Genomic DNA, 22,186 nt, shown 5'->3' on the forward strand with positions numbered 1-22,186 from the left:
GCTTAAGGAACATGAAAAAGATTCAAGGTGTTGACTTGGCCTCCAAATTTCCTCAGTATGACTGAGCATATCTATAGGATAATCTAGAAAACCAAGTCCAATCCATGGACACCCCACCTCGCATCTTACTGGACTTAAAGGTTCTGCTGCTTACGTCTTGGTGCAGGATATTGAGGGACACCTTCAGAGGTCTTGTGGAGTCCAAGTCTCAACAGGTCAGAGCTATTTTGATGCTACAAGGGGGACGTACACAATATTAAGCAGGTAGTTTGAATGTTGCGCTAAGTATTAACCTACTTCATCCAATATTGGGCTGCTTGATTGTGTAACAGGCACTTTCTTGCTGCCAGTTGCTCCACAACCAGAATGGAAACACTGGTCCTGCCCAGCATGGAGCAAAAAAATAGCAAGCCTCAAGACAAGGTAAAGGAAGACTGCTTTATGTTTAAACAAATGCCCAGGGGTCTAATTACAAGTACTGCAGAGTCACTAACTTTGTTATTGCCTTAAACATGCAAACACTTACTTTGATAGATAGATAGATAGATAGATAGATAGATAGATAGATAGATAGATAGATAGATAGAGTGGCTTGCAAAAGTATTCGGGCCCCTTGAACTTTTCCACATTTTGTCACATTACAGCCACAAACATGAATCAATTTCATTGGAATTCCATGTGAAAGACCAATACAAAGTGGTGTACACGTGAGAAGTGGAACGAAAATCATACATGATTCCAAACATTTTTTACAAATAAATAACTGCAAAGTGGGGTGTGCGTAATTATTCAGCCCCCTTTGGTCTGAGTGCAGTCAGTTGCCCATAGACATTGCCTGATGAGTGCTAATGACTAAATAGAGTGCACCTGTGTGTAATCTAATGTCAGTACAAATACAGCTGCTCTGTGTCGGCCTCAGAAGTCCAAACAACACACCAGACAGGTCAGGGATAAAGTTATTGAGAAATTTAAAGCAGGCTTAGGCTACAAAAAGATTTCCAAAGCCTTGAACATCCCACGGAGTACTGTTTAAGCGATCATTCAGAAATGGAAGGAGTATGGCACAACTGTAAACCTACCAAGACAAGGCCGTCCACCTAAACTCACAGGCCGAACAAGGAGAGCGCTGATCAGAAATGCAGCCAAGAGGCCCATGGTGACGCTGGACAAGCTGCAGAGATCTACAGCTCAGGTGGGGGAATCTGTCCATAGGACAACTATTAGTCGTGCACTGCACAAAGTTGGCCTTCATGGAAGAGTGGCAAGAAGAAAGCCATTGTTAACAGAAAACCATAAGAAGTCCCGTCTGCAGTTTGCCACAAGCCATGTGGGGGACACAGCAAACATGGGGAAGAAGGTGCTCTGGTCAGATGAGACCAAAATGGAACTTTTTGGCCAAAATGCAAAACGCTATGTGTGGCGGAAAACTAACACTGCACATCACTCTGAACACACCATCCCCACTGTCAAATATGGTGGTGGCAGCATCATGCTCTGGGGTGCTTCTCTTCAGCAGGGACAGGGAAGCTGGTCAGAGTTGATGGGAAGATGGATGGAGCCAAATACAGGGCAATCTTGGAAGAAAACCTCTTGGAGTCTGCAAAAGACTTGAGACTGGGGCGGAGGTTCACCTTCCAGCAGGACAACGACCCTAAACATAAAGCAAGGGCAACAATGGAATGGTTTAAAACAAAACATATATATATGTGTTAGAATGGCCCAGTCAAAGTCCAGATCTAAATCCAATCAAGAATCTGTGGCAAGATCTGAAAACTGCTGTTCACAAACGCTGTCCATCTAATCTGACTGAGCTGGAGCTGTTTTGCAAAGAAGAATGGGCAAGGATTTCAGTCTCTAGATGTGCAAAGCTGGTAGAGACATACCCTAAAAGACTGGCAGCTGTAATTGCAGCAAAAGGTGGTTCTACAAAGTATTGACTCAGGGGGCTGAATAATTACGCACACCCCACTTTTCAGTTATTTATTTGTAAAAATTGTTTGGAATCATGTATGATTTTCGTTAGATAGATAGATAATGAAGGGCACTATATGATAGATAGATAGATAGATAGATAGATAGATAGATAGATAGATAGATAGATAGATAGATAGATAGATAGATAGATAGATAGATAGATAGATAGATAGATAGATAGATAGATAGATAGATAGATAGATAGATAGATAGATAGATAGATAGATTTATGCCCTGGGGAAATTTGGATTTTTACAGAAACCCAATGTAATAAAATGACAAACAGCAAGTATATACCAGAATGACTTACAACTAAAAAGGAAGACAAAATGAGAGAATGCATCCCGTAACTGAGCCTGCCTTTTTAATTAACTTGTTGATTTGGTGGGTCTCTTCTGAAGAGATGTTACCAGCCCAGCACACCACAGCAAGGAAAATTGCACTGACTGTCACACAGTTGCAGAATACGTGAAGGATGCCCCCTAAGATAAAAAGACTTTGCTCTGCCCTTTCTTATACAGTTGCTCTGTGTTACAGACCAGTCTAGCCTGCCACTGATGTGGACCCCCAGGTACTTGTAGCAATGCACCACCACCTGCACATGCACTACCTGAATAGTAATTGACCGCAGATGCTCTCTGATAACTTTTTAAATCTACAGATATCTCTCATTTACACATGAGCACCTGGTGTCAGTGTGAAATCGTTCACTGGATCTAACTTTTTACCGACACCAAGTGTTATTTTATCCTAACATCCCATTCCACTGTGAGTGTATGACCAGAGAATTATTTCTGAAAACAAGGTATGACTTGTGATGGAGGTTATAATTTGTATCACATAGAAATTGCCTTCCTCAAAGCTGCAAACACTCCACACGTATTTCTGCAATTTTTAATTAACATTCATATTGTCATATTCTGTGCCCACTGGGCACAACTGGATACAGGAGCCATCAACTGCTGCCAATTTTTCGCTTCCATTTCACAGTGCATTATTTTTGTTAGTTTTGGGGATGGGTTTACTCACCATCCATGCCCCTTTTTAATAGATAAATACATAAATATCATCTCAGCACATCACAGATTTGTGGAATATGTGAGAGATGTCACTGCCCACATTAAAGGAATGCAGTCTCCCAAGAAAAGTCTGTTCTGCCCTTTCTTCTATTGCTCCTTTGCGTTACCAGACCAGTCCAGCTTGTCACTGATGTGGACCACTAAGTACCTGTAGTAATGCACCAACTGGGCATAAAGGCTCTTTTGATATATGTTTTCAATCATACAAATATCTCTGACTTATACATGAGCAGCTGGTGTCAGTGTGAAATCATTCATTGGATTCAAGTATTTACCAACGCCAAGAGTTATTTTATCCTATTATCTCATTCCACTGTGTGCATGTGACCAAATATTTATTTTTAGAAAACAAGGTAAAGCTTGTGTCAGAGGTCATAATTTGTATTGCATAGAAAAGGCCTCTCCCAACACTGCAAACATGTCGCAAACAGTTCTGCAACTTTTTAAACTTTCATGTTCCCAAATTATGTGCCAACCTGGTATCACTCTTTACAATAGAGCCATCCTCAGCTGGCAAATTTTAATATCCATGTCACAACTCATTTTTTTTGTTTTCCACAGCATATTTCTAGGTTTTTGGGTTGGGTTTGCTTATTACACATGCCGCTTGGGCTCTTGATTAAAAAAAAAAAAAAACTTTATATTAATGGACACATATTTTTACAGAGCGGTTTTCTGTCCAATGTAAGTTTTTCGGGCGGCAGGGAGTGGAACATGTCGACTACAGACAAATAACAACAATAATACATAGCATAGTTACCGATATACCAGTGTGGGGCTCATAAAAACAAATGTATTCCCTCGCTGCCACCGTCTAGCATGATTGCTCCTGTTCTCACCTCGCGTTTGGGACACGCCTCCGCGGCTGCCAATCCGTAACTTCTAGCGCCAACACCCCGTGGTACACGTGACCCGCACGGTTGAATCCATGTGACGGCACAGCTAAGCGTGATGGGAATGTGCGCGCTGTGCATACGGCCACGCCATGTGTACCACACACACGTGCAGAGCCTTGCGCACAACGGGGAACTTCATGTGCTGAGTAATGTGCATACAAGTGGCCGCAATCCAAAACTACGTCTCTTTACAGCACATACTGGAGCATTAGAGAGCGGAGACCACAGAAAAAGTGGAAGTTAAAGTGAGAGAGGAGTCGAGCGCCTGTTCAGCAGCAGTCGACGGGGTTAGCCGCAGGTGCTAGTTCGCGCATGCGCGCAAGAGAATTTGCGGTTCGCGTGTCACTTTCAAAGCATCAGCAGTTTTTACTTTGCGTGAAATAAATTTTATAGGATGCCCGATAAAGATAAGATAGCGGTAAAGTACTCGAGGAAAGCAAACACGGCGTAACCAGTAAGAAATAAAATTATATCTCATACTTTTGCCTTTGTCACACTTATAAATAGTTAACCATTCACGTTTGCCCTTAACGGGCGTGCGCCATCTACTGTACAGTTTTAAACGGCAAGAAGCGCGTGAGTATGAATAAATTCTGGCACCGCCCAACCTAACAAATATATATCTATTTTTTAACGTAGAAAATCACTGGACAAAACCGTTGACGACACAATTTGATTACGTAGTCTTCACACAGAATTAACCACTGTGGGATCTGAACTGGTGTACCTTGAAGTTTTGAGGTATGAGTATTAACTATTACACCGCTCCAATGGCCCAGACAGATTAAGCAGCTTGCGTCTCCCGTTGTGCGATTTATATCCTATGATTGACCATACATCCGTTTTGTATCTTCTGTAGATGGATATGCTTAAAATATTATTATTGTATTCATGCTATATTGATGCTGAATCTGTTCCGTTACCTTTGTAATATAAATTCTTTGCATTTCTATTCTGATCTGATGGCGGGGCATTTGAAGTTGCTCATGACGTACCCACAATTTTGCTAATAAATGAACCTTACCATCCTGTGCCTTGCATTGCCATTTGCTCTGTCAAGTACCTTGCAAATGCACTTAATGTGAATGGTGCTATATAAAAAAAGGGTTCAGTATTTTCATACGTTGTCCGTCAGTTGCAGAGGGGCTGCCTGGTTCTGTAACAGGCATTTTTTTTTTTGCTCCCAGTTGCTTCACCACCAGCATGTAAACACTGATCCTGCCCACCAAAGTGGAGCATGACAACAAAGCCTTTACACCAGCTAATGGAAGATACCAGTAGTTCAAGCGAATACTTAGGTTTTTAATTCCAAGTACTGCAAAATCAGTAATTTTATCATTGGCTGGAATCCAAACTCTTTATACCACATATGGGAGGAAGAAGGCAAGCAAGCAGTCAAAATGCAGACAATGCATGGCTCGAAGGAGAAAAGGGTCAAGCGCCTGCTAGCAAGGCTTACGTAGTTTAGGATCAGTCAAGAGCATTAGTCGTCACTGCTTGCTACGTTTCCTAAACTTGCTTTATCTTGAGCAGCCTATCCCAGCAAGTGTAGGACACAAGGCAGAAATAATCCCTGGACAGGGTGCCGTTCAATCTCAGGGAGAACACACTCACACCAATCCATCACAACTGCATGCCCTCAAGCTATATTAGTATTTCCATCCATTATTTAAGAAAAAAATGTAAAAATCCAGTATGATAATTGTCAAAGTCAATTTAGTTCAGGATAACGTAGGCTGGAGTGCTTTCCAAGAGTATTGGGTGCAAGGCAAGAAACACCTTTGGACAGTGAGCCAGTCCACTGCAATGTTCACACAGAGAGCTGTTTTGGAGTTGCCTGTTAATTTAACCAGCACCTCTTTGAAATATGGGAGGAAAAACAAGATACCTGGAGAAAAACACACTTATTCATGGGGAGAAAGCACAAACCCCACACACAGAATGCCTTGCCTGAAATATGAACCCAGGAACTGTGAGGCAGCACTTCGCCGGCAAGTGAATATATTTTACTAGGACGTATCCAAGGCCCCTCCAAATCATCAGTTCTCTGAACTGTATGCACAAGAGGTCCCATTTTTTCTGGCGTCATTAGTTTGGGAACAGGTAACTGGATGTGATGTACTGGAAAGAATTACCATTAGGGACAACAATTTGAATTTGGGTTGCAGGATCTTTGGAGCACAGTAATGTGGCAGAAGTTTCTGACCGTATGCTGTATTGGGTGCACATAATGATAGTTAAAAAGATTATAGTGTTTCTGACTAAATAGGCTGTGAATATCCAATACACATTTTGACTTGTCGGATGATGGTAGTGACTGGTGGGTCTTATTTCCAATTAAAATCCTAACTTGGTTCTAATTCATGGTTTAATTGTAGCTACTGTTTTATGAAGATTTTGTCTTTATCATTTCTACACAACTACTTGCACTTTTTAAGATTTTCAAAAACAGCTTTATTTAAGTCATGGCTTTGGTATGTTTGTGTTAAAACCCTATTGTCAGTCAGTCATTGTCCAACCCGCTATATCCTAACACAGGGTGAAGGGGGTCTGCTGGAGCCAATCCCAGCCAACACAGGGCGCAAGGCAGGAACAAACCCCGGGCAGGGCGCCAGCCCACCGCATGGCACACACACACACCAAGCACAATTTAGGATCACCAATGCACCTAACCTGCATGTCTTTGGACTTTGGAAACCCACGCAGACATGGGGAGAACATGCAAACTCCACTTAGGGAGGACCCGGGAAGCGAACCCAGATCTCCTTACTGCAGTGCTACCACTGCACCACCGTGCTGCCCCCAAGACTATTGTAGTTAATTAAAAATAAGCATTTTCTTCATAGCAACAGTAAAGTTATACTTGGGTGCATCTGCTGCCATCAGATGGCCCTGAATGGCGTCATTTTGTTTTGGTTTAGCATTTTTCCTCTCAGCATTTTATTTTTGTCTTTTTGAGTTATGCCTTAAAAGTCTTCAGTTAGTGCGGGTCACAAGAGGCTGTAGAAACAATCTTGCTTGCTTTGAGTATGCATGTTGCCATTGTAACCTGTCCATTACTAGTGCTCAGTATCTTATATAGTGTCCATATATATAAAAGTCAATGTGTGTGTGTGCGTGTGCGTGTGTGTGCGTGTGTGTGTGTGTGTGTGTGTGTGTGTGTGTGTGTGTGTGTGTGTGTGTGTGTGTGTATGTATGCTCCAGCATCACTTCCGAACGGCTCAAGTGATTTTCATGAAACTTGGTACACATGTTTCTCACTGGACGACTAAAAATGCTGTAGGGTGAAATCAACTCTAAACCACCCCCTTCTGGGTAGGGTATGGGGTGATCTTGTTATCACCCAGTTGACACTCAGAATGACCACCAGAGGGTGAACTGGAGGTGACTGCCAGCCTTCTTTATGTCTGAGCAGCACAGCACCGGCCCTGTTGCTTTTGAAATTAAATAGAGTTGGCCGGTTCGGAGCGTCAACTGGATGATAACATACATACATGACCACAAGACAAGCACATTAGTGAGTCTTCATTGTTTGTTAATTTATTTTTATTTTTAAAGTTGTGGTTTTTTTTATTATATTTTACCCAAGCAATTAAAAAAAAACAAAACTTTATTTTCCTCCAGGGCAATGCCGGGTATTTCAGCTATGTTAGCTAGTATGCCACTAAAGGTATGTTTCTCACCAATAACAATAATTTCATTTTTTCTCTGGTTGCCAGTGGAATACATACTTTGCAGTGCCCACTGTACAGACATGGTGCACACTGGTATTCCACTCAGCGTTTACTACATATTTAATGTTTATCAAAAACTATGTCAGCCTATGTATCTATGTTATAGATACCTCTGTATAAGTGATGGTAAGAATCAGTCTCAGAGCCAGAGCACCATAAAAATTCAAGCTCTGCTGAATGCCAGTACTGATTTAGCAGAACTATTGGCTGGCTGTTCTTAAGTGTCCCTGCCATTATGGAGAATTAGTTCAGACTTTAGTGAACAGTCCATGACGAATGTATGTGCTGTCTGCATATCTGAAATAGTAAACAGATATTTACAGAGTCTGTGCCGTTGCCTAAATATTAAGAGCTTACACGAAAGATGTTCGCTACCCAAGCTGTTTTTCTGGTTGTAAAACTCCTGGCCCCGTATTGTTGTGGGTCTTCTGACACAGATGTGATATATTGGAGAAACGACAAATAGCAATGCCCATAATATTCATGCCTACTCGCAAATGTTGCTTGAATGCTTAAGAAACATAGCTTAATACATATATAAAACACATTTACTTGGCTAGCCGATTGAATGAAAACAATCATATGTTATCTACCTTTGTATATATCTATGGAATTCAGTATGTAACTTTTGCTTTTATTGTATTTGGTGCTTTCATTATTTCATTTTTTGCTTTCCAACAAGAAATTGTGAGATGTTTATCTTTGCTGTTGCTGCATTTGTTTAATAAATAGTATGAGCAGTGGAGTTGGTATGAATAATTTTCTGCAACAAAAATCAGATCCAATTTAAACAGTATGTTAACAAAGCCACCCAGAGCAAAAAGAAAATCAAATTAAGACGACATGGCGGATTATGTATCCATCATGCATTAAATGGTCATAAAAAAGTAGGCTAGCATTTCAAAACTGAATATATCTGTAAATGTCAGACATGCAACAATTATTTTCTATTAGCATGAGTTAAGAAAAAATAAATAAATTGAGTGTCTTTTTCCCTCACGTTTAGCGCCAGGTTAGTGTCACTATTTCATGAATGTTATGCAGTAGCATTCACGGTACGAACTTTAGCCCAAATGCAGAGAACCCCCAACACATTGGATTAACGCAGAACTAAATGCTTATTTATGTCTTCTCGTAAACTGATCAAAGTAACGCAGATTTTTCCCTGCAGAATGTTGAAGGAGAAGCACATGCCACCCTCTGCCCTTCCTGGCCCCATTTGTGTCAAAATATCCCTCTCCAAATCTAGCAGTGTCACAGCTTGTGGAGTTCACGTTGAGACCTAAGGTACGGCATTTAATGATACTTTTTTTTGTCTTTGTGTATTTAAAGCTTCACAATTATTTTTCAATCCCTGGAATCTTTGGTTGTTGAAATTAAATGTTTGCGTGTTATACCTGTATAGAACCATATATAAGAAACCATCATTGGAGGCAGGCAGTAAAGAAATGAATGGAAGAAGGAAAACTAAAAACAGCTCACAACATTAGAAAGAGTGTAACAAAACTAGTGGTAATACGTGCTGCTCCATTTATTCTGCATGTTCTAATTTATGTGCTTTACTGCATTTTCTATGTACAGTTCATAATAGCTTCCTCAGGGTACATGGCCTGTGTTCGAAGCTGCTTGCTTGGAACTCTCTCTTCGTTTGTACTTGTACCGATCTATTGATTATTGTATACAGTAAATATTTCAAATGTATTTAGTCAAACTCTAGTTCATTTATCAGGCAGAAAGAGTTAAAGTCAGCAACTGATACAGAAAGGAAAACTAGGAGCACCTTTGCCCAGTTCTTGGGAAGCAAACAACAACAATAACTAAACAGCAAGTCAGTAACAGAAATCTAAGCGTGTGGTTGTAAAATAATCTCTTGCTATGAGTTGGGCTGGAGTGAAAAACAGAACTTTGGCCAACCAGGAACCAGCACCTAGATAAATACAGAAATGCACTTGGATTAAGTTGGAGTAATTATTTCAAAGCGATAAAAGAAAGAGAGTGACATAAGCATACTGGAGATTTAAGAATGTACAGATTGCAACTGGAAGCATTTCACAGCTCTAGCTAGTGATGGTAAAACAATACTGAACATGTCACTTACCAGACAGAGCGCTCACTCTGAGCCAAATATTTGTGCGTTTAGAACAGAGCAAGCAAATACCATTTTGATAAATGCAAATATTGAAATGTAACTTTTGACTGAGACCACATTGGCAAAGTAGGCCAAGCTCTAGAGACGAGATGAAGCCTGCTAATTCCGCCTACTCACAGAGGTAGGAGGCAAAGAGCACTGATGACAAGGGCATTTTCTGTTGTCTCACAAATTGCTGTGCCACAGAAATAAATATCACCCATGGAGCACAAATTACATTTACCCAAGCAGCTATGCAGCTCTAGACTGGATGAGGACAAGACATCAAATTGCAATTACTCCTGATGTAATTTATTCAGATAAAAAGACGAGACAGTGAATAGCAACTCCCACATTAAAGTCTGATTAACGTTCCTCGCTGAGCTTTTATATTGTCATCTTTCAAATAAACTAAATGTGTGCTGTAGCTGTGCCAGCTGCAATGGAAATTTGCCTAAGCAATCTTGCTTTGGACCAGAGCCCATTTAAAGTTGGTGAATGAGATGCAACATAAAGCTGTGATTTTGCTTTGTCAAAGTGTACCGTGCAGCTTGTAATTAATACGCAGCATGCCAAATATGATTTCTGCTTTGGGGAAGTGACACCTTCTGGCCCTTGATAAACCGAAGGATATGGAATTAAAAAGATGAAGCCATGTGCACTTCAGTATCTGATGAAGGAAACAGTTTTCCACTTCCATTTACTAGTAAGGGTGTATTTTTGGTGTTGCTTAAGATTAACAAACTGTAATCTTTCTTTAGTTTTTTGGATTGACTGCATTTCGATCGGACTAACTTTGCACCTTTTGCTAAATACATATATCTGGAAATAACATTTCATGATAAAAAGAAAAAATATTCTCTGCCAACTTACTCGATCAAAAGCAGAATACAGACACGAGAACACTTGTTAGCCAATGCAAGGTGCAGCAAGGGTGAAAGTCCACGCCTCTAGCCGTTCATTAAAGCACGGCGGTGCCAAAACACCAGTGCTACCCTAGGTGAATGTTCTTGGCATCTCCTTATTTTACCCCATCATGTCTGAAGAAAGGACATGTTTGCTGGAGAGAAAGATTCTGTGTGAAAGACTTGCACAAATAAAATGACAAAAACGCTTCTTAGAGAAGTGTAACATCTCCATAAGTCCTTATTTTAAAAATTAAGAATTTGACTTTTCCCCACCCAGATGGGGGAAGAGGAAATGCAGCATTTTCCCACTTTATGTTTTCCTTTAAAAATGATAATACTGTTTTGGAGACAAGGTGCGGGTCGAGCAACACAAGCATTAACACATTTCACATTGGTCTCTTTACACCTTTAGTATCTATCTATCTATCTATCTATCTATCTATCTATCTATCTATCTATCTATCTATCTATCTATCTATCATATAGTGCCTTTCATATCTATCTATCTATCTATCTATCTATCTAATGTAATCAGCAGCAATCTGTTTTTAAGTTCTATGCAATACAAAATGATAAAAATATCTGAAGGAATCGAGTTAGATTTCTAGAGGTAACTTATTGTGATTTTATGTGCTGGTTGTCACAGTTAGCTTTAATGATCGATTTAATGCTTTTTTGCTTGGGTTATGCTTCCTTCAGAGTAACACCTACAGTACCTATGGTTCAGTACTTGTATGTTTCTCCTTACAGTCATTTTTAAGCATCTGCTAAATAACACATGTACATTAAACCAGATGTTTTCATATTTTAGAAATGCCTTGCCACATATTAAGAAACCCTAACTTTCGAGCTTTTGTTATGCGCCTGTCTAACGGCTTTGAAATATCCATTCAAAATTATTCAGCAGCAGAAGTTATATAAATCATTTTTTAAAGAGTGCTCTAGCTTAGAAAAAAGCATATCCTTCACTCCATATAATATTTGTTACGCTAGAAAGCAAAAGACACGAGCAGGGCGGGAAAGGTTACGTGCAAATCAAACATACAGAGTGTCAGATCATGGAAATCTGAGGAAAGTAGGTTTCCTGATATTTGTATCAGAGCAGATTTTAGGTTCACAATATTGCCTGTTGTTAACTTGTTTTGTGTCACTGGGCCATAACTCAATTATTGAACAGTTTACACTCCAGGACACTGTGTCAACCTCAGTGCAATTATGGACGCTTTAGAAGTATTAGTTTCGAGTTGTCTTCAGAACCACGAGAGTCACTTCATGCCACATATAACGGACATGCACATCAATCGTATACACACATTCTCCTTGTGATTGCTGAGTTGAGCTATTCATAATATGTCAGGGTTTCGGTTTGGTGTCCTCATTTTTTCACACTGCTCAGACTCACTCAGTTACGTTGGTAACTGTTTTTCACATTAGTGCCATTGGACTCGTTATGGGGGAGGAGGGGAAGAGAGATGGAGGTAAATGCAGGCTTACACAAATCAGCTGAAATGACCATTCATTCACCCATCCATCCATTTTCAGACCGCTTCTCCTGGGCTACGGTCAATGTATTATTTAATGAATATATTGCTTGCTTTTACCTGATCGGACAGGACTATTCATGCAGTTCTGAGACACCATTGGAGGGTGAACTGAAGTAGAAGCACGGCTGCTGAGGTCCATGACAGAGGGTGTTGCTGGGGCAGAGGTTGGCTGCAGAGGAGCTTGCTGGTGCTGGTTTTGGTCACGTTGGGCAGGGCTGGAAGGAATACCATTTTCTGAAAGAAACTCCTCAAGGTCCATGTATTCCAACTGAAAGGTGTCTCCATCGTAAGGCAGCGTCTTGTCCCACAGTGTTGGACCCAAAAAGGCTGACTGAGGCACACTGGTGCCTGTCCCATCATCATCAAGCTTCTTCTCTTTCTCTTTTTCCTTCCCAAAACCTGAAAAATGATCGACAATGTAAGCTGATGCGGTAAACATGACATACTGGTCTTTTTCACTTTTCCTAATGTTAGTATGAGCAACCAAATCAGGTTAACAAAGAATGTTATTGAGTACTGTGTGCTCACTTTGTAAAATGATGTTTGTGTCATTGAACACTCTCCACTAAATGTATGAGGATTCTCAGGAACCACTCATCACTCCTGTTTTGCTCTCAAAATCCCTTCCTAAAATACTGTGAAGGGCACTTGAGATGACAGGAGCACTTTAAATTGCACACTTGCCACCTCCAAATGGACAAGGAAAGCACAAACTTCCTGTCCCACACACACAAAAAAAAAAGTCTACAAGTTTGAAGGAGAAAGACGAATCCTTCAGAGTTTCAAAACATCGTGTTCCACAGAAATATGTGTGTTTAGTTTTCAAGGCAGGAGGAACTCTGCTCATTACAGAGCGCTGGCATTATTGGGCGGGTGCCAGCAAGTAATTGCTCAAGGTAGAGCGCCAGCTGTAAAAGGGCCAACTAGTCGCTACACAGACAGCTTCCTTTCGGGGAGTAGTTTACACTTTTAATCTGTGACCCACTTGCTTGCACAGTCATCACTTTGGAAGTAGTGCAGCTAACAGGTCTGCCACCGTCACTCGTACTATAATGACTCAAAAGAAATCCAGAAAAGAGACAACTCGGGCTGCAGCAGCTGATAAACAAACATATCAGGCAGGCCAGCTAGATGGAAGGCCTCTTCAGGGCAGAACGTACAGCCATCGCTACTCTGGCTCATATATCCCACTTTGTGTAATTTTGGTAAAGCGGACCTTTTTTAAAATTAATAACTGTTTTCCTATATTTGTTTCCCAGAAGTGCTATAGTGAAAAGTGGGGTCTGCTACAGCTAACACTCAACACTTAGAAGTTTTATATATTTCAAATCATTCATTCAATAAGATGTGTACAAAAAAAAGTTATTATGCATTGTCACAAATCTAAATGATATTAAATGTTTCATAAACCAAGTAATAATTGCAATACCTCCAAATGACATCTGCTGAACACATACATGTGCTAGATTAGTTTGGTACAAGACGTTACTCACAAAGGTTTAGTACTAAAACCTAACAAATGAAAAATATGTGAGGAACACAAGCATACAAAATTATATGGACATTGATGAAAATATCGGTCCTTTAATGGCACTTCACTTGGTTGTGTGGGTCCTTGTAGAATCATCTCTTGACAAAGACCCATTTAATTCTGGCAAGGCTTCTTTGGCCTTTGAGAAGGGTCCTAATATGTGGATAAAAGAGAAATCTTTACTGTCTAGCTGAGTACCTAGCGCAGGATACAAAAGAAAACCTGAACTCAGCCAGCCTGTGTGTGTGTGTGTGTGCAGCAAGAGTCCTTTAAAAATCCAGAACCCATTGCTGTTTCACAAATGTGTTGTCTATTCATGATTGTTTACTGATTACTAAATAAATAAAACTTCTTTCTGGAACCTCCATACAAGTGCTTCTTTGGGAATTCTAAATTAGTCCCCCCCAATAGAATCACCCTGAAGAGCTAGTCTGGCACTTTCATTTTGAGGTGTGTAGCTTATCTGATTTGGATTATGAAAATGAGCATGATCGAGTTTTGGTTCAAATGTTCAGTTAGGTCAACTAAAAGAAAGAAAAAAATTGAGTTAGCAAGCTTTGAAGCTGTGGCTTTCAAAAGCTTTAAATGTTAATTTCCTAAGCAGTTGCAGGAAATAGTATTATTCTGATTGCTGAAAAATTCAGATTGCAAAGAATAAGTACATGTTTTCATAAAATATTTATACAGTCAATATGAATACACATAATAAAAAATACACATGACATTTGTAATATTTTACTGTTATGAAGGTTTTAAATCATTTGTCAGACCACATTGGCATATTTTATACACACTGTGATGCTCCAGTTATTAAGGGTGCTGAACAGATTATTGTTTGAGATCATTCCAATCCCCCAAATGTCCAGATACGGTTACAAACAAATGGTAGGAATGATGTCAAAGCAGAAGTTAAGTTACAAGCATTATAGTAGAATCATTAATATTTTTTAAATAATGGAAATAAACTTATAAAAAGATTGTTATAGAACGTTACATGACAGTTACCAATGTTGAGGCACAAAATATGTCATGTTTACTAAAACAAATGTCCAGTTGCAGAAGTTGTAGCTATACGCATCTTTGCAATGCATTAAATATTATAACAAATATTAGATTCATTCTAACAATATTGTAAATCAACTACTAGTGCTAGTAATGTTGCATATATGTGTTCAGAGATCGCCGGCCTCTAATCCATAGTCAACAGCAGCCGAATACAAACGTTCTCCTTGTAAGACTATCCATTCATTTTCTGAACCAGGGTCCCCATGTCAATGCACTTTTTCGAAGATGACATCCCAACCCAGTAGCACCGTCGAGCCGACGGCATTCAGCGATCAAGCTCGGGCAGTCAGCGTTCTGGTGCTTCTCTTTCCTTTTTAAATACCCAGCTGGCCCCACTCTGTGATTTCTTTTTTGACATCCTATGTCACCTATTGCTTCTCGGGGTGCATTCTAGTCACCAGCTCTTGTCCACTCTGCTAAGATTTAAATATAAAAAACGCACAGACATCCTTCTGGAGTATCGAAGTAAAAATGCGTCTCGCGGCGCCAAGAAAAAAAAAAATCCCTATCCATAAAATTGAGCTTCCGCCCCAGTGCGCCCAGTAAATAGGTGAATTACCTTCTTCGTGGTGCAGCGGCAACTTCAGTGGGTTCTCCAGTAAAGATTTAAGCACTCCGTGGGTTGGAGGTAGAAAAGTTGGATTTATAGTGAGCGGTCTGGCCATCATTACCTTCTCCCTCCCCCCCAAAAAAACAAACTCCGCGTTGATACGAAAATATATTTATATATATGTATATATATATATAAAAATGATGTATAATTCTCAGATTTCTGTGTTAAATACAAAGCCCTTTGCAAATGCCCCGCTATTCGAGCCGATCAATCAGCTGGCGAACCCCCCCCCAGGTGCAGCTCTCACTCAGGTTCAGCACAACTGCGCGACTGGAGCGGTAGCGCAGCCGAGTCGCGATCCATGTGCGGCTCCTGACAGCTCTGACGTCAAAGCCCAGCAGGCGAAGAGGGCCGCGCGAGGCGAGGCAAGCCGCCACATTCTTCCCGTTTAACGTCGCCGCGCGCAGCTTTCTTACGAGCAGCCCGCAATACACGCGACTTGCGAGATTTCTACCCAATGACCGATGAAGGCAATAATTGGTAGGCAAACTCTACTTAAGAGTGTCTCGTTCTGCATCACTCAGTCACTTGCCTCAGAAGCTGCCTTGTCCTATTCATATATTGTTTTTGCAGCTGATGGGAGATGATTTGATCCAATCACACTATTCCTGATGAAGAGATGACATGATGTTTATAATGATGACTGCAAGGTGCCTTTATTGCAGTAATTTCACCTGCCTGAACCCTGGAGGGAAGGGGTAGCAGAGATAAAAGTGGGCGTACTGTATATGTATTATAATTGAGAGTGGCCGTGGCTTTTTTTGAAAACTTATTTTAATTAATTAATTAATCAAATACCCCTCCCTGCGGATCACAGGAGGGGGTGTGGTCAGATGTGGGTGGGGCATATGAGGAAGGTGTGATTTTACATGCATATGGACTTTGTCCTTTTGCCTTATTTGCTAGTAATAATATTGTTCATTTATTCATCAATGTATGACGTAAATACCATCACCTGGTATATCAGAATGTAGGGGCAGGTTTCATCATATTGTGTGAGTCTGACATCTACCCATTAGTGATGGGCATTTTGATTCACATTACTGAATCAACTCTTTCAAACTGCTCATTTAAGTGTATTGATTATTTTAATTCATTTGATTCGCTTAATTCATTTTTAGGATTAGACACTGGCATCTACATAAAGTTCTGGGAAATTACTTCCATTATTTTGTATATATTGTATTATTTTGGTTCATTATCACTAAAACCCAAGTCAGTATGCAACTGCAGGGTGGTGATCAATGCCCACCTGTTCTTCAGGGACCACGTTTCTACCGTCTCTCAGTCTTGCAGATTCACTGTATACAATGACAATGAATAACAGAGTATGTAGCACAACTCTTGGTCCAGACTTTGGTCTTGTACCAAAGGAGTACCAGCGTGTGTCACCAAGCCATAGCAGATGATTCAAAATGTGTCTGGTGTTCAAACAGCTGAGGTGGGCACATGTCACTGCTCTTTTCACATCACTACATTGGGCTTGTGAGGTTCTATGCTCCCTCTGAGGTCTGCTGATGATCAGCGCCTGGCAGTGCCACCACTGCATGCATGTGTAACTCCTATTCTATTCAGAATTCTGACTCCCTCAGTATGTTTAAGAAGCTTTTGAAAACTCTCTTACATACATTTTTATTATCAAGGAGTTGTAACTCAAGAGTATGTTTGTTCTGAGCTCTCCAGTTGTGATGATCAATTTTGTACCCTTGTCCAGTAAAACTTGTTCCTAAACAGCACCCCCAGATTGATGTTAGTTGATTATGCTGACCTCTCTTCTTTGAATAAAAGCATCTGCTAAGCAAAAAAAAAAAAGTCAATATATATACAGTATTTCTGTATTTATATTGCCATGCACATGCGCACGGGGGGCAGCTTAAGGGCTCTATTGATGGTATTTACCCACCAAAACAGGTGTTGGTACTGTGATCTAATGCTTTCACTCTTCCAGAATACTGATAGCCACTTCACTTCTGACATCACTTCTACTGTCTGCCCTTCTGGACCCGCACCTCCCTGCAGAGTAACTATATACAGTAACCGGGAACTGGCCATCATGTTCTCAGTTCTGTTCTGAACGCACATCAGGAAAGATGACTCTGCAAATTATTGTGTGCTAAGTTATTGTGCATTCTTTCAGATTATACAGGGGCCACCAAGGTAATGCCCTAACTCTTTCACTTTGTTGTGTCTCCTTTTTACTATATATACACTAGGGGGCTTTGCCCCCTGCTTGCTTCACTTGGCAACCCCCCACCCCACAGGGCCTGCGTCTCTGCCACTCGCGTATGTGGATTTCACTTTCACCAAACAACAAATCTTTGAATTCTCATTTATCTTTTTACCTTTTTATCCCTATTTTTCTCTATTTCACTGATCACTTCTACCACTTTCTTTTATATGGAATTGCTCCCTGGAATATTGTTTCTTTGTATCAGTATACTGCTGCTGGATTATGTGAATTTCCCCTTGGGATTAATAAAGTATCTATCTATCTATCTATCTATCTATCTATCTATCTATCTATCTATCTATCTATCTATCTATCTATCTATCTATCTATCTATCTATCTAGATGCGCCTCTTCATTTTGAAGAAACACTACTTGTCCCTGATGGCAACATGAATTAGACGATCTACAAGTCTCCAACTTAAAGTTTGAATCCAAACAATATATTCAATCTCTTTTCACTATTCTGTTATTTCAAAGAGTAATAATTTCTGTTTGTTTGCTCTAATGCGATCTTTGCTCTCATTTTTTTGAGACTTTGGATTTTTCGTACTTCCATTATCTCTAACCTGTTCTGCATGTGTATCGCGCCAATGTTTTTGAATTCTTTACAACTTTCTACTTTGTCATCTACTCTTTGTCTTTTATTTCTGGTCCTGGGTGTGGTTAAATCTCTTGGTACTAAGTTTCGTCTTGCGGGACGTGACAGTGTCTCTCTGAAAAAGTCTTGTCTCGTCCCAGGATTTTTTATTATGATATATATATTGTGATAAGGGCACTATATAGCGCCCGACCCGGCACAGACTGACGCAGAGGCACGTGTAAAATCAACAGTCTTTTTATTTTTCTTCACCCGTGGGCGCACGTCTTCCCCATGTCCCACATGCCCAACACAGTCCCTAAAGCACTAACACACAAAAGCAACAATTCTTTACCTTGCACCACCACTCATCTCAGGCAACCTCTTCCTCCCGATTCTGGCCCCTTAGTGGTGGAGGCTGGCCTGTTTTATAGCCCACCTGGAAGTGTTCCAGGTGCTTGACCACCTGGTCCCAATTGTACCTCCGGACGGGGCTGATGACTTGTCCAGCCGGGTTGTTGAGTCTCGGCAGCACCCCCTAGCGGCCACCCCATCTCCCAACCAGGCTGTGGAGGACTCCATGATACAATGGAGCCAGGCGGGAGACTGGGAAACGAACATCGGCCAGGGAGGCTGCCACCAAGTGTCCCGGGGGAGGTACTGAGCTGTCCATGGTGGCTCCCCAGGAACATATGCAGCAGCGGTGTCCCGCCGGGCAAGGGACCCGGCTGTCCATCACAGTATATATATATATATACTAGGCTGACCCGCCTTTTAAGGTGACCGACCTTTAAGTTGACCACTTCTTAAGGCAATTCAATATGTAGATCAATTTGAGATTTTATACAAACTCATTAATTTGGTTATATTGCATTTGAGCGGTATTACTTTAATACTCGTAGTTTGTTATTTTTGTGATGAAATTTAAACTTTTTTCTATATTGAGGTCGCCCTTTTGAACCCCCCTGATACTTACTACGCGGTGAGGCATTTGTATTCCATCAACATTAATTATTTCCAGAGACATAATTTTGTCTATTTTTACAGCGCATCGCGCACAAAAGCAAGTGAACGATGGGAGCACCAGAACTCTGCTCACATCATGTCGCTCGCACGCAAGCTGCAAGTAGTAAGTCTGTGATAAGCGGAATACCGCTACGCTTTCCACTCACAGGACGGAAGGACAATCCTGACAGCTTTTATATAGAAGGATATATATACTGTATATATATCTATCTATCTATATATATATATATATATATATATATATATATAAAACCAATATTAATTATATACTTAACATGATGATAATTATTTTGATACTTTCCTGTTTCAGTACACAAAACAAGGCAACACATTTAAGATGTGTAACATTACATTACAGAATCACACGTGAATGAGAGTCGTGATTTGTTCACAAATCAAATGAATGAGAATTATGTTACTCCTTCTTGGGTAATGATTCAGTTTACAAACCAAATGAAAAATAATCGTGCAACTCATTGTCACATAGTGATTTGTTTGCAAATCAGATGAATGAGAAGCGTTACTCACTATCAGACAATGATTCTGTCTACGAATCAAATGAAAAAGAATCGTGTGTCTCATTCTTGGGTAATGAGTCCATTTAAATTCAAAAGTACATAATTGCATGCCCAGTGCAGTCCATGAGCCGTACAAATGTGTGCACTGAAGTAAAGTGGAAAGAAAATAGTGCTGTTAGAAATTTAAAATAACATTTTTATAAGGTTCAGTTTGGCCTGATTAATGTGTTAAATGTACAAAGGGACATAAACACATTAGTTTTACTATTGTTTATATATTCAGTTTAAAACAACACTAATAACGAATTGTAAAAAGACAATACATTCTAATATCAATGTGTTGTTACTGTATTGTACTTGTATGATGAATGAGACAATCATCAGTACGGAGTTTTCATTTGCCAATATTTATATAGTTTGAATTCAAAAGAACTAAAACAATTCAGGTGGCTTTTGTGCATGCAATTTAAACATCAACCAGAGCCAGTGAAACGAGAGAAGCTAATGCCATTATACTGGACATGTGTGCGCTTCAGCACTCTCGTTGGGCTCCACTGAATCAATTCGTTCGCGCTCGCAAATTGATTCATTTGATTCACTGAAAAGAGTCATTCAAAAAGAACAAATTGTTCCTGAGTTGCACACCACTACTACCTACTCAACAGCTCATCAGCAAATGATGGCGTGAAAGTGTTGCAGAGTGGTTAAGGCTTTGGACTTCAAACCCTGAGGCTGTGGGTTCCAATGCTGCTACTGGCACTGTGTGACCCTGAGCACGTCACTTCACTTGCCTGTGCACCAGCTGGAAAAACAAAAGAAATGTAACCAACTCAATCTCAAATGTTGCAAGTCACCTTGAATAAAGGCGTCAGCCAAATAATAAGTAATTATATTAGGATAACACTTGGATATCCCTCTTCTTCTACATCTAACTCCACCCCATCTTGCAATGAGGACTCGCTCGACTGTTAGTGAAATACTGCCATGATAGTTTAAACATTTCAATTTTTCCTGGACATCTGGCTGGAGTCAAGCAGCTCATAATCACGATTTCTAACATACTTTTAGCACATGAGATGTTGCACAAGTCATCTGAGTGCAGGACACCGGCCCAAAGCGCAAGTACAATTGTCCCATACAATATTTGTTTATTAACAATTGGAGCACAAGCCAGATAAGCCACTTGCTCGAGGTAACTTTAAATAAGAACATTTATATAGTGCTTTCCTGGACACTCAAAGTGCTTTACATACTGTAGACAGTGGGGAAACACTTCAGCCAACACCAATATATAGCATCTACAGTGGGAATAGAAAAGAATCCCCCCTTCAAAATATTCCCTTTTTTTTTGCTTTACAACCTTAAATGAAAACATACAAACTAAATTTTTTTCCAGCTTTACTTACTCAACAGAGTCTATAACATTCAAGTGAAAGATATCACAGCTACAGTTCAGAAGAATTTAAAAAAAATAAAAACAAGAATCCTGAGATTAATAAAGGACCCTCCCCCAACTCAATCAGGTGTAAGTGTCCACCATTTCCATTGCAGACTTCCTTCCTGTGATTAGTGAAGCTCTTTCTAGAGCATTCATTCCCTTCCTTGGTAGTGCAACTGACAGCAAACAACTGGCTATGGCCAGTTTCAAAAGATCTCAGGGATAGAGTTGTGGGCAGACATAAGGCAGGAGATGGAGACAAAAAGTCTCAAAGGCTTTATCAATCCCAAGGAGCTCAGTAAAGTCCATCATAAAGAAGTGGCAAGTGTTTGGTACTACTAGGACCCTCCCTGGATCCGGCCGTTCCTCCAAACTGGATGGAAGAGGAAGGAGGACACTGGTAAGAGAGGCTACCAGGAGGCCAATGGCCACTTTGAAGGAGTTACAGGATTTTATGGCAAAGAGTGGTCATTGTGGGGATGTGACAACAATTTCACAGGCGCTCCACAATTGTGGCTTGTTTGGGAGGGTCTCAAGGAAAACCCCACTTCTCAAGAAAGGCCACATTAAGGCTCGTTTGAGGTTTGCCAGAATGCACCTTGAAGATTCTGATGCCAAGTGGAAAAAGGTCTTCTGGTCAGATGAGACAAAAATCAAACTATTTGGCCACAACACCAAACAGTACACCAATGCAGCCCACCATCCACAACACACCATACCGACAGTAAAGCATGGAGGTGTCAACATCCTGTTGTGGAGGTGTTTCTCTGCCGCAGGGCCTGGGGCTCTCTTCAGGGTAGAAGGAAAAATGGATGGGGCAAAATACTGTCAAATTCTTCAGGAAAACCTGCTACCCTCTGCCAAAAAGTTGAAGATGGGCAGAATGTTCACCTTTCAACCGACAACGACCCGAAGCACACAGCAA

General features: G+C 40.5%; 2 protein-coding genes across 3 annotated transcripts in view; one reads left to right on the top strand and one right to left on the bottom strand.

The window, feature by feature from the left end:
• The window catches only part of LOC120517557 (hepatic leukemia factor-like), a 40,232-nt gene extending 24,441 nt beyond the window's left edge, over window positions 1-15,791 (bottom strand). Inside the window, exons 1-2 of one of the 2 annotated variants that reach the window (XM_039739957.1) lie at window positions 15,419-15,791; window positions 12,321-12,662 (exon numbers count right to left, since the gene is read on the bottom strand). In XM_039739957.1, coding sequence (XP_039595891.1) covers window positions 12,321-12,662; window positions 15,419-15,527 — 451 coding nt within the window. In that variant the 5' untranslated portion in view covers window positions 15,528-15,791. The remainder of the gene's footprint in view (window positions 1-12,320; window positions 12,663-15,418) is intronic. The other variant, XM_039739958.1, reaches the window with a different exon arrangement.
• Window positions 1-22,186, top strand: part of mmd (monocyte to macrophage differentiation-associated) — a 123,704-nt gene that overhangs the window by 72,606 nt on the left and 28,912 nt on the right. The window contains exon 7 of the mRNA XM_039739955.1: window positions 8,855-8,970. Within this exon, the coding sequence (XP_039595889.1) occupies window positions 8,855-8,932 (78 nt within the window). The 3' untranslated portion in view covers window positions 8,933-8,970. The remainder of the gene's footprint in view (window positions 1-8,854; window positions 8,971-22,186) is intronic.

This window comes from Polypterus senegalus, chromosome 17, assembly GCF_016835505.1.
Source record: "Polypterus senegalus isolate Bchr_013 chromosome 17, ASM1683550v1, whole genome shotgun sequence".
Classification (NCBI taxonomy): Eukaryota; Metazoa; Chordata; class Cladistia; order Polypteriformes; family Polypteridae; genus Polypterus; species Polypterus senegalus.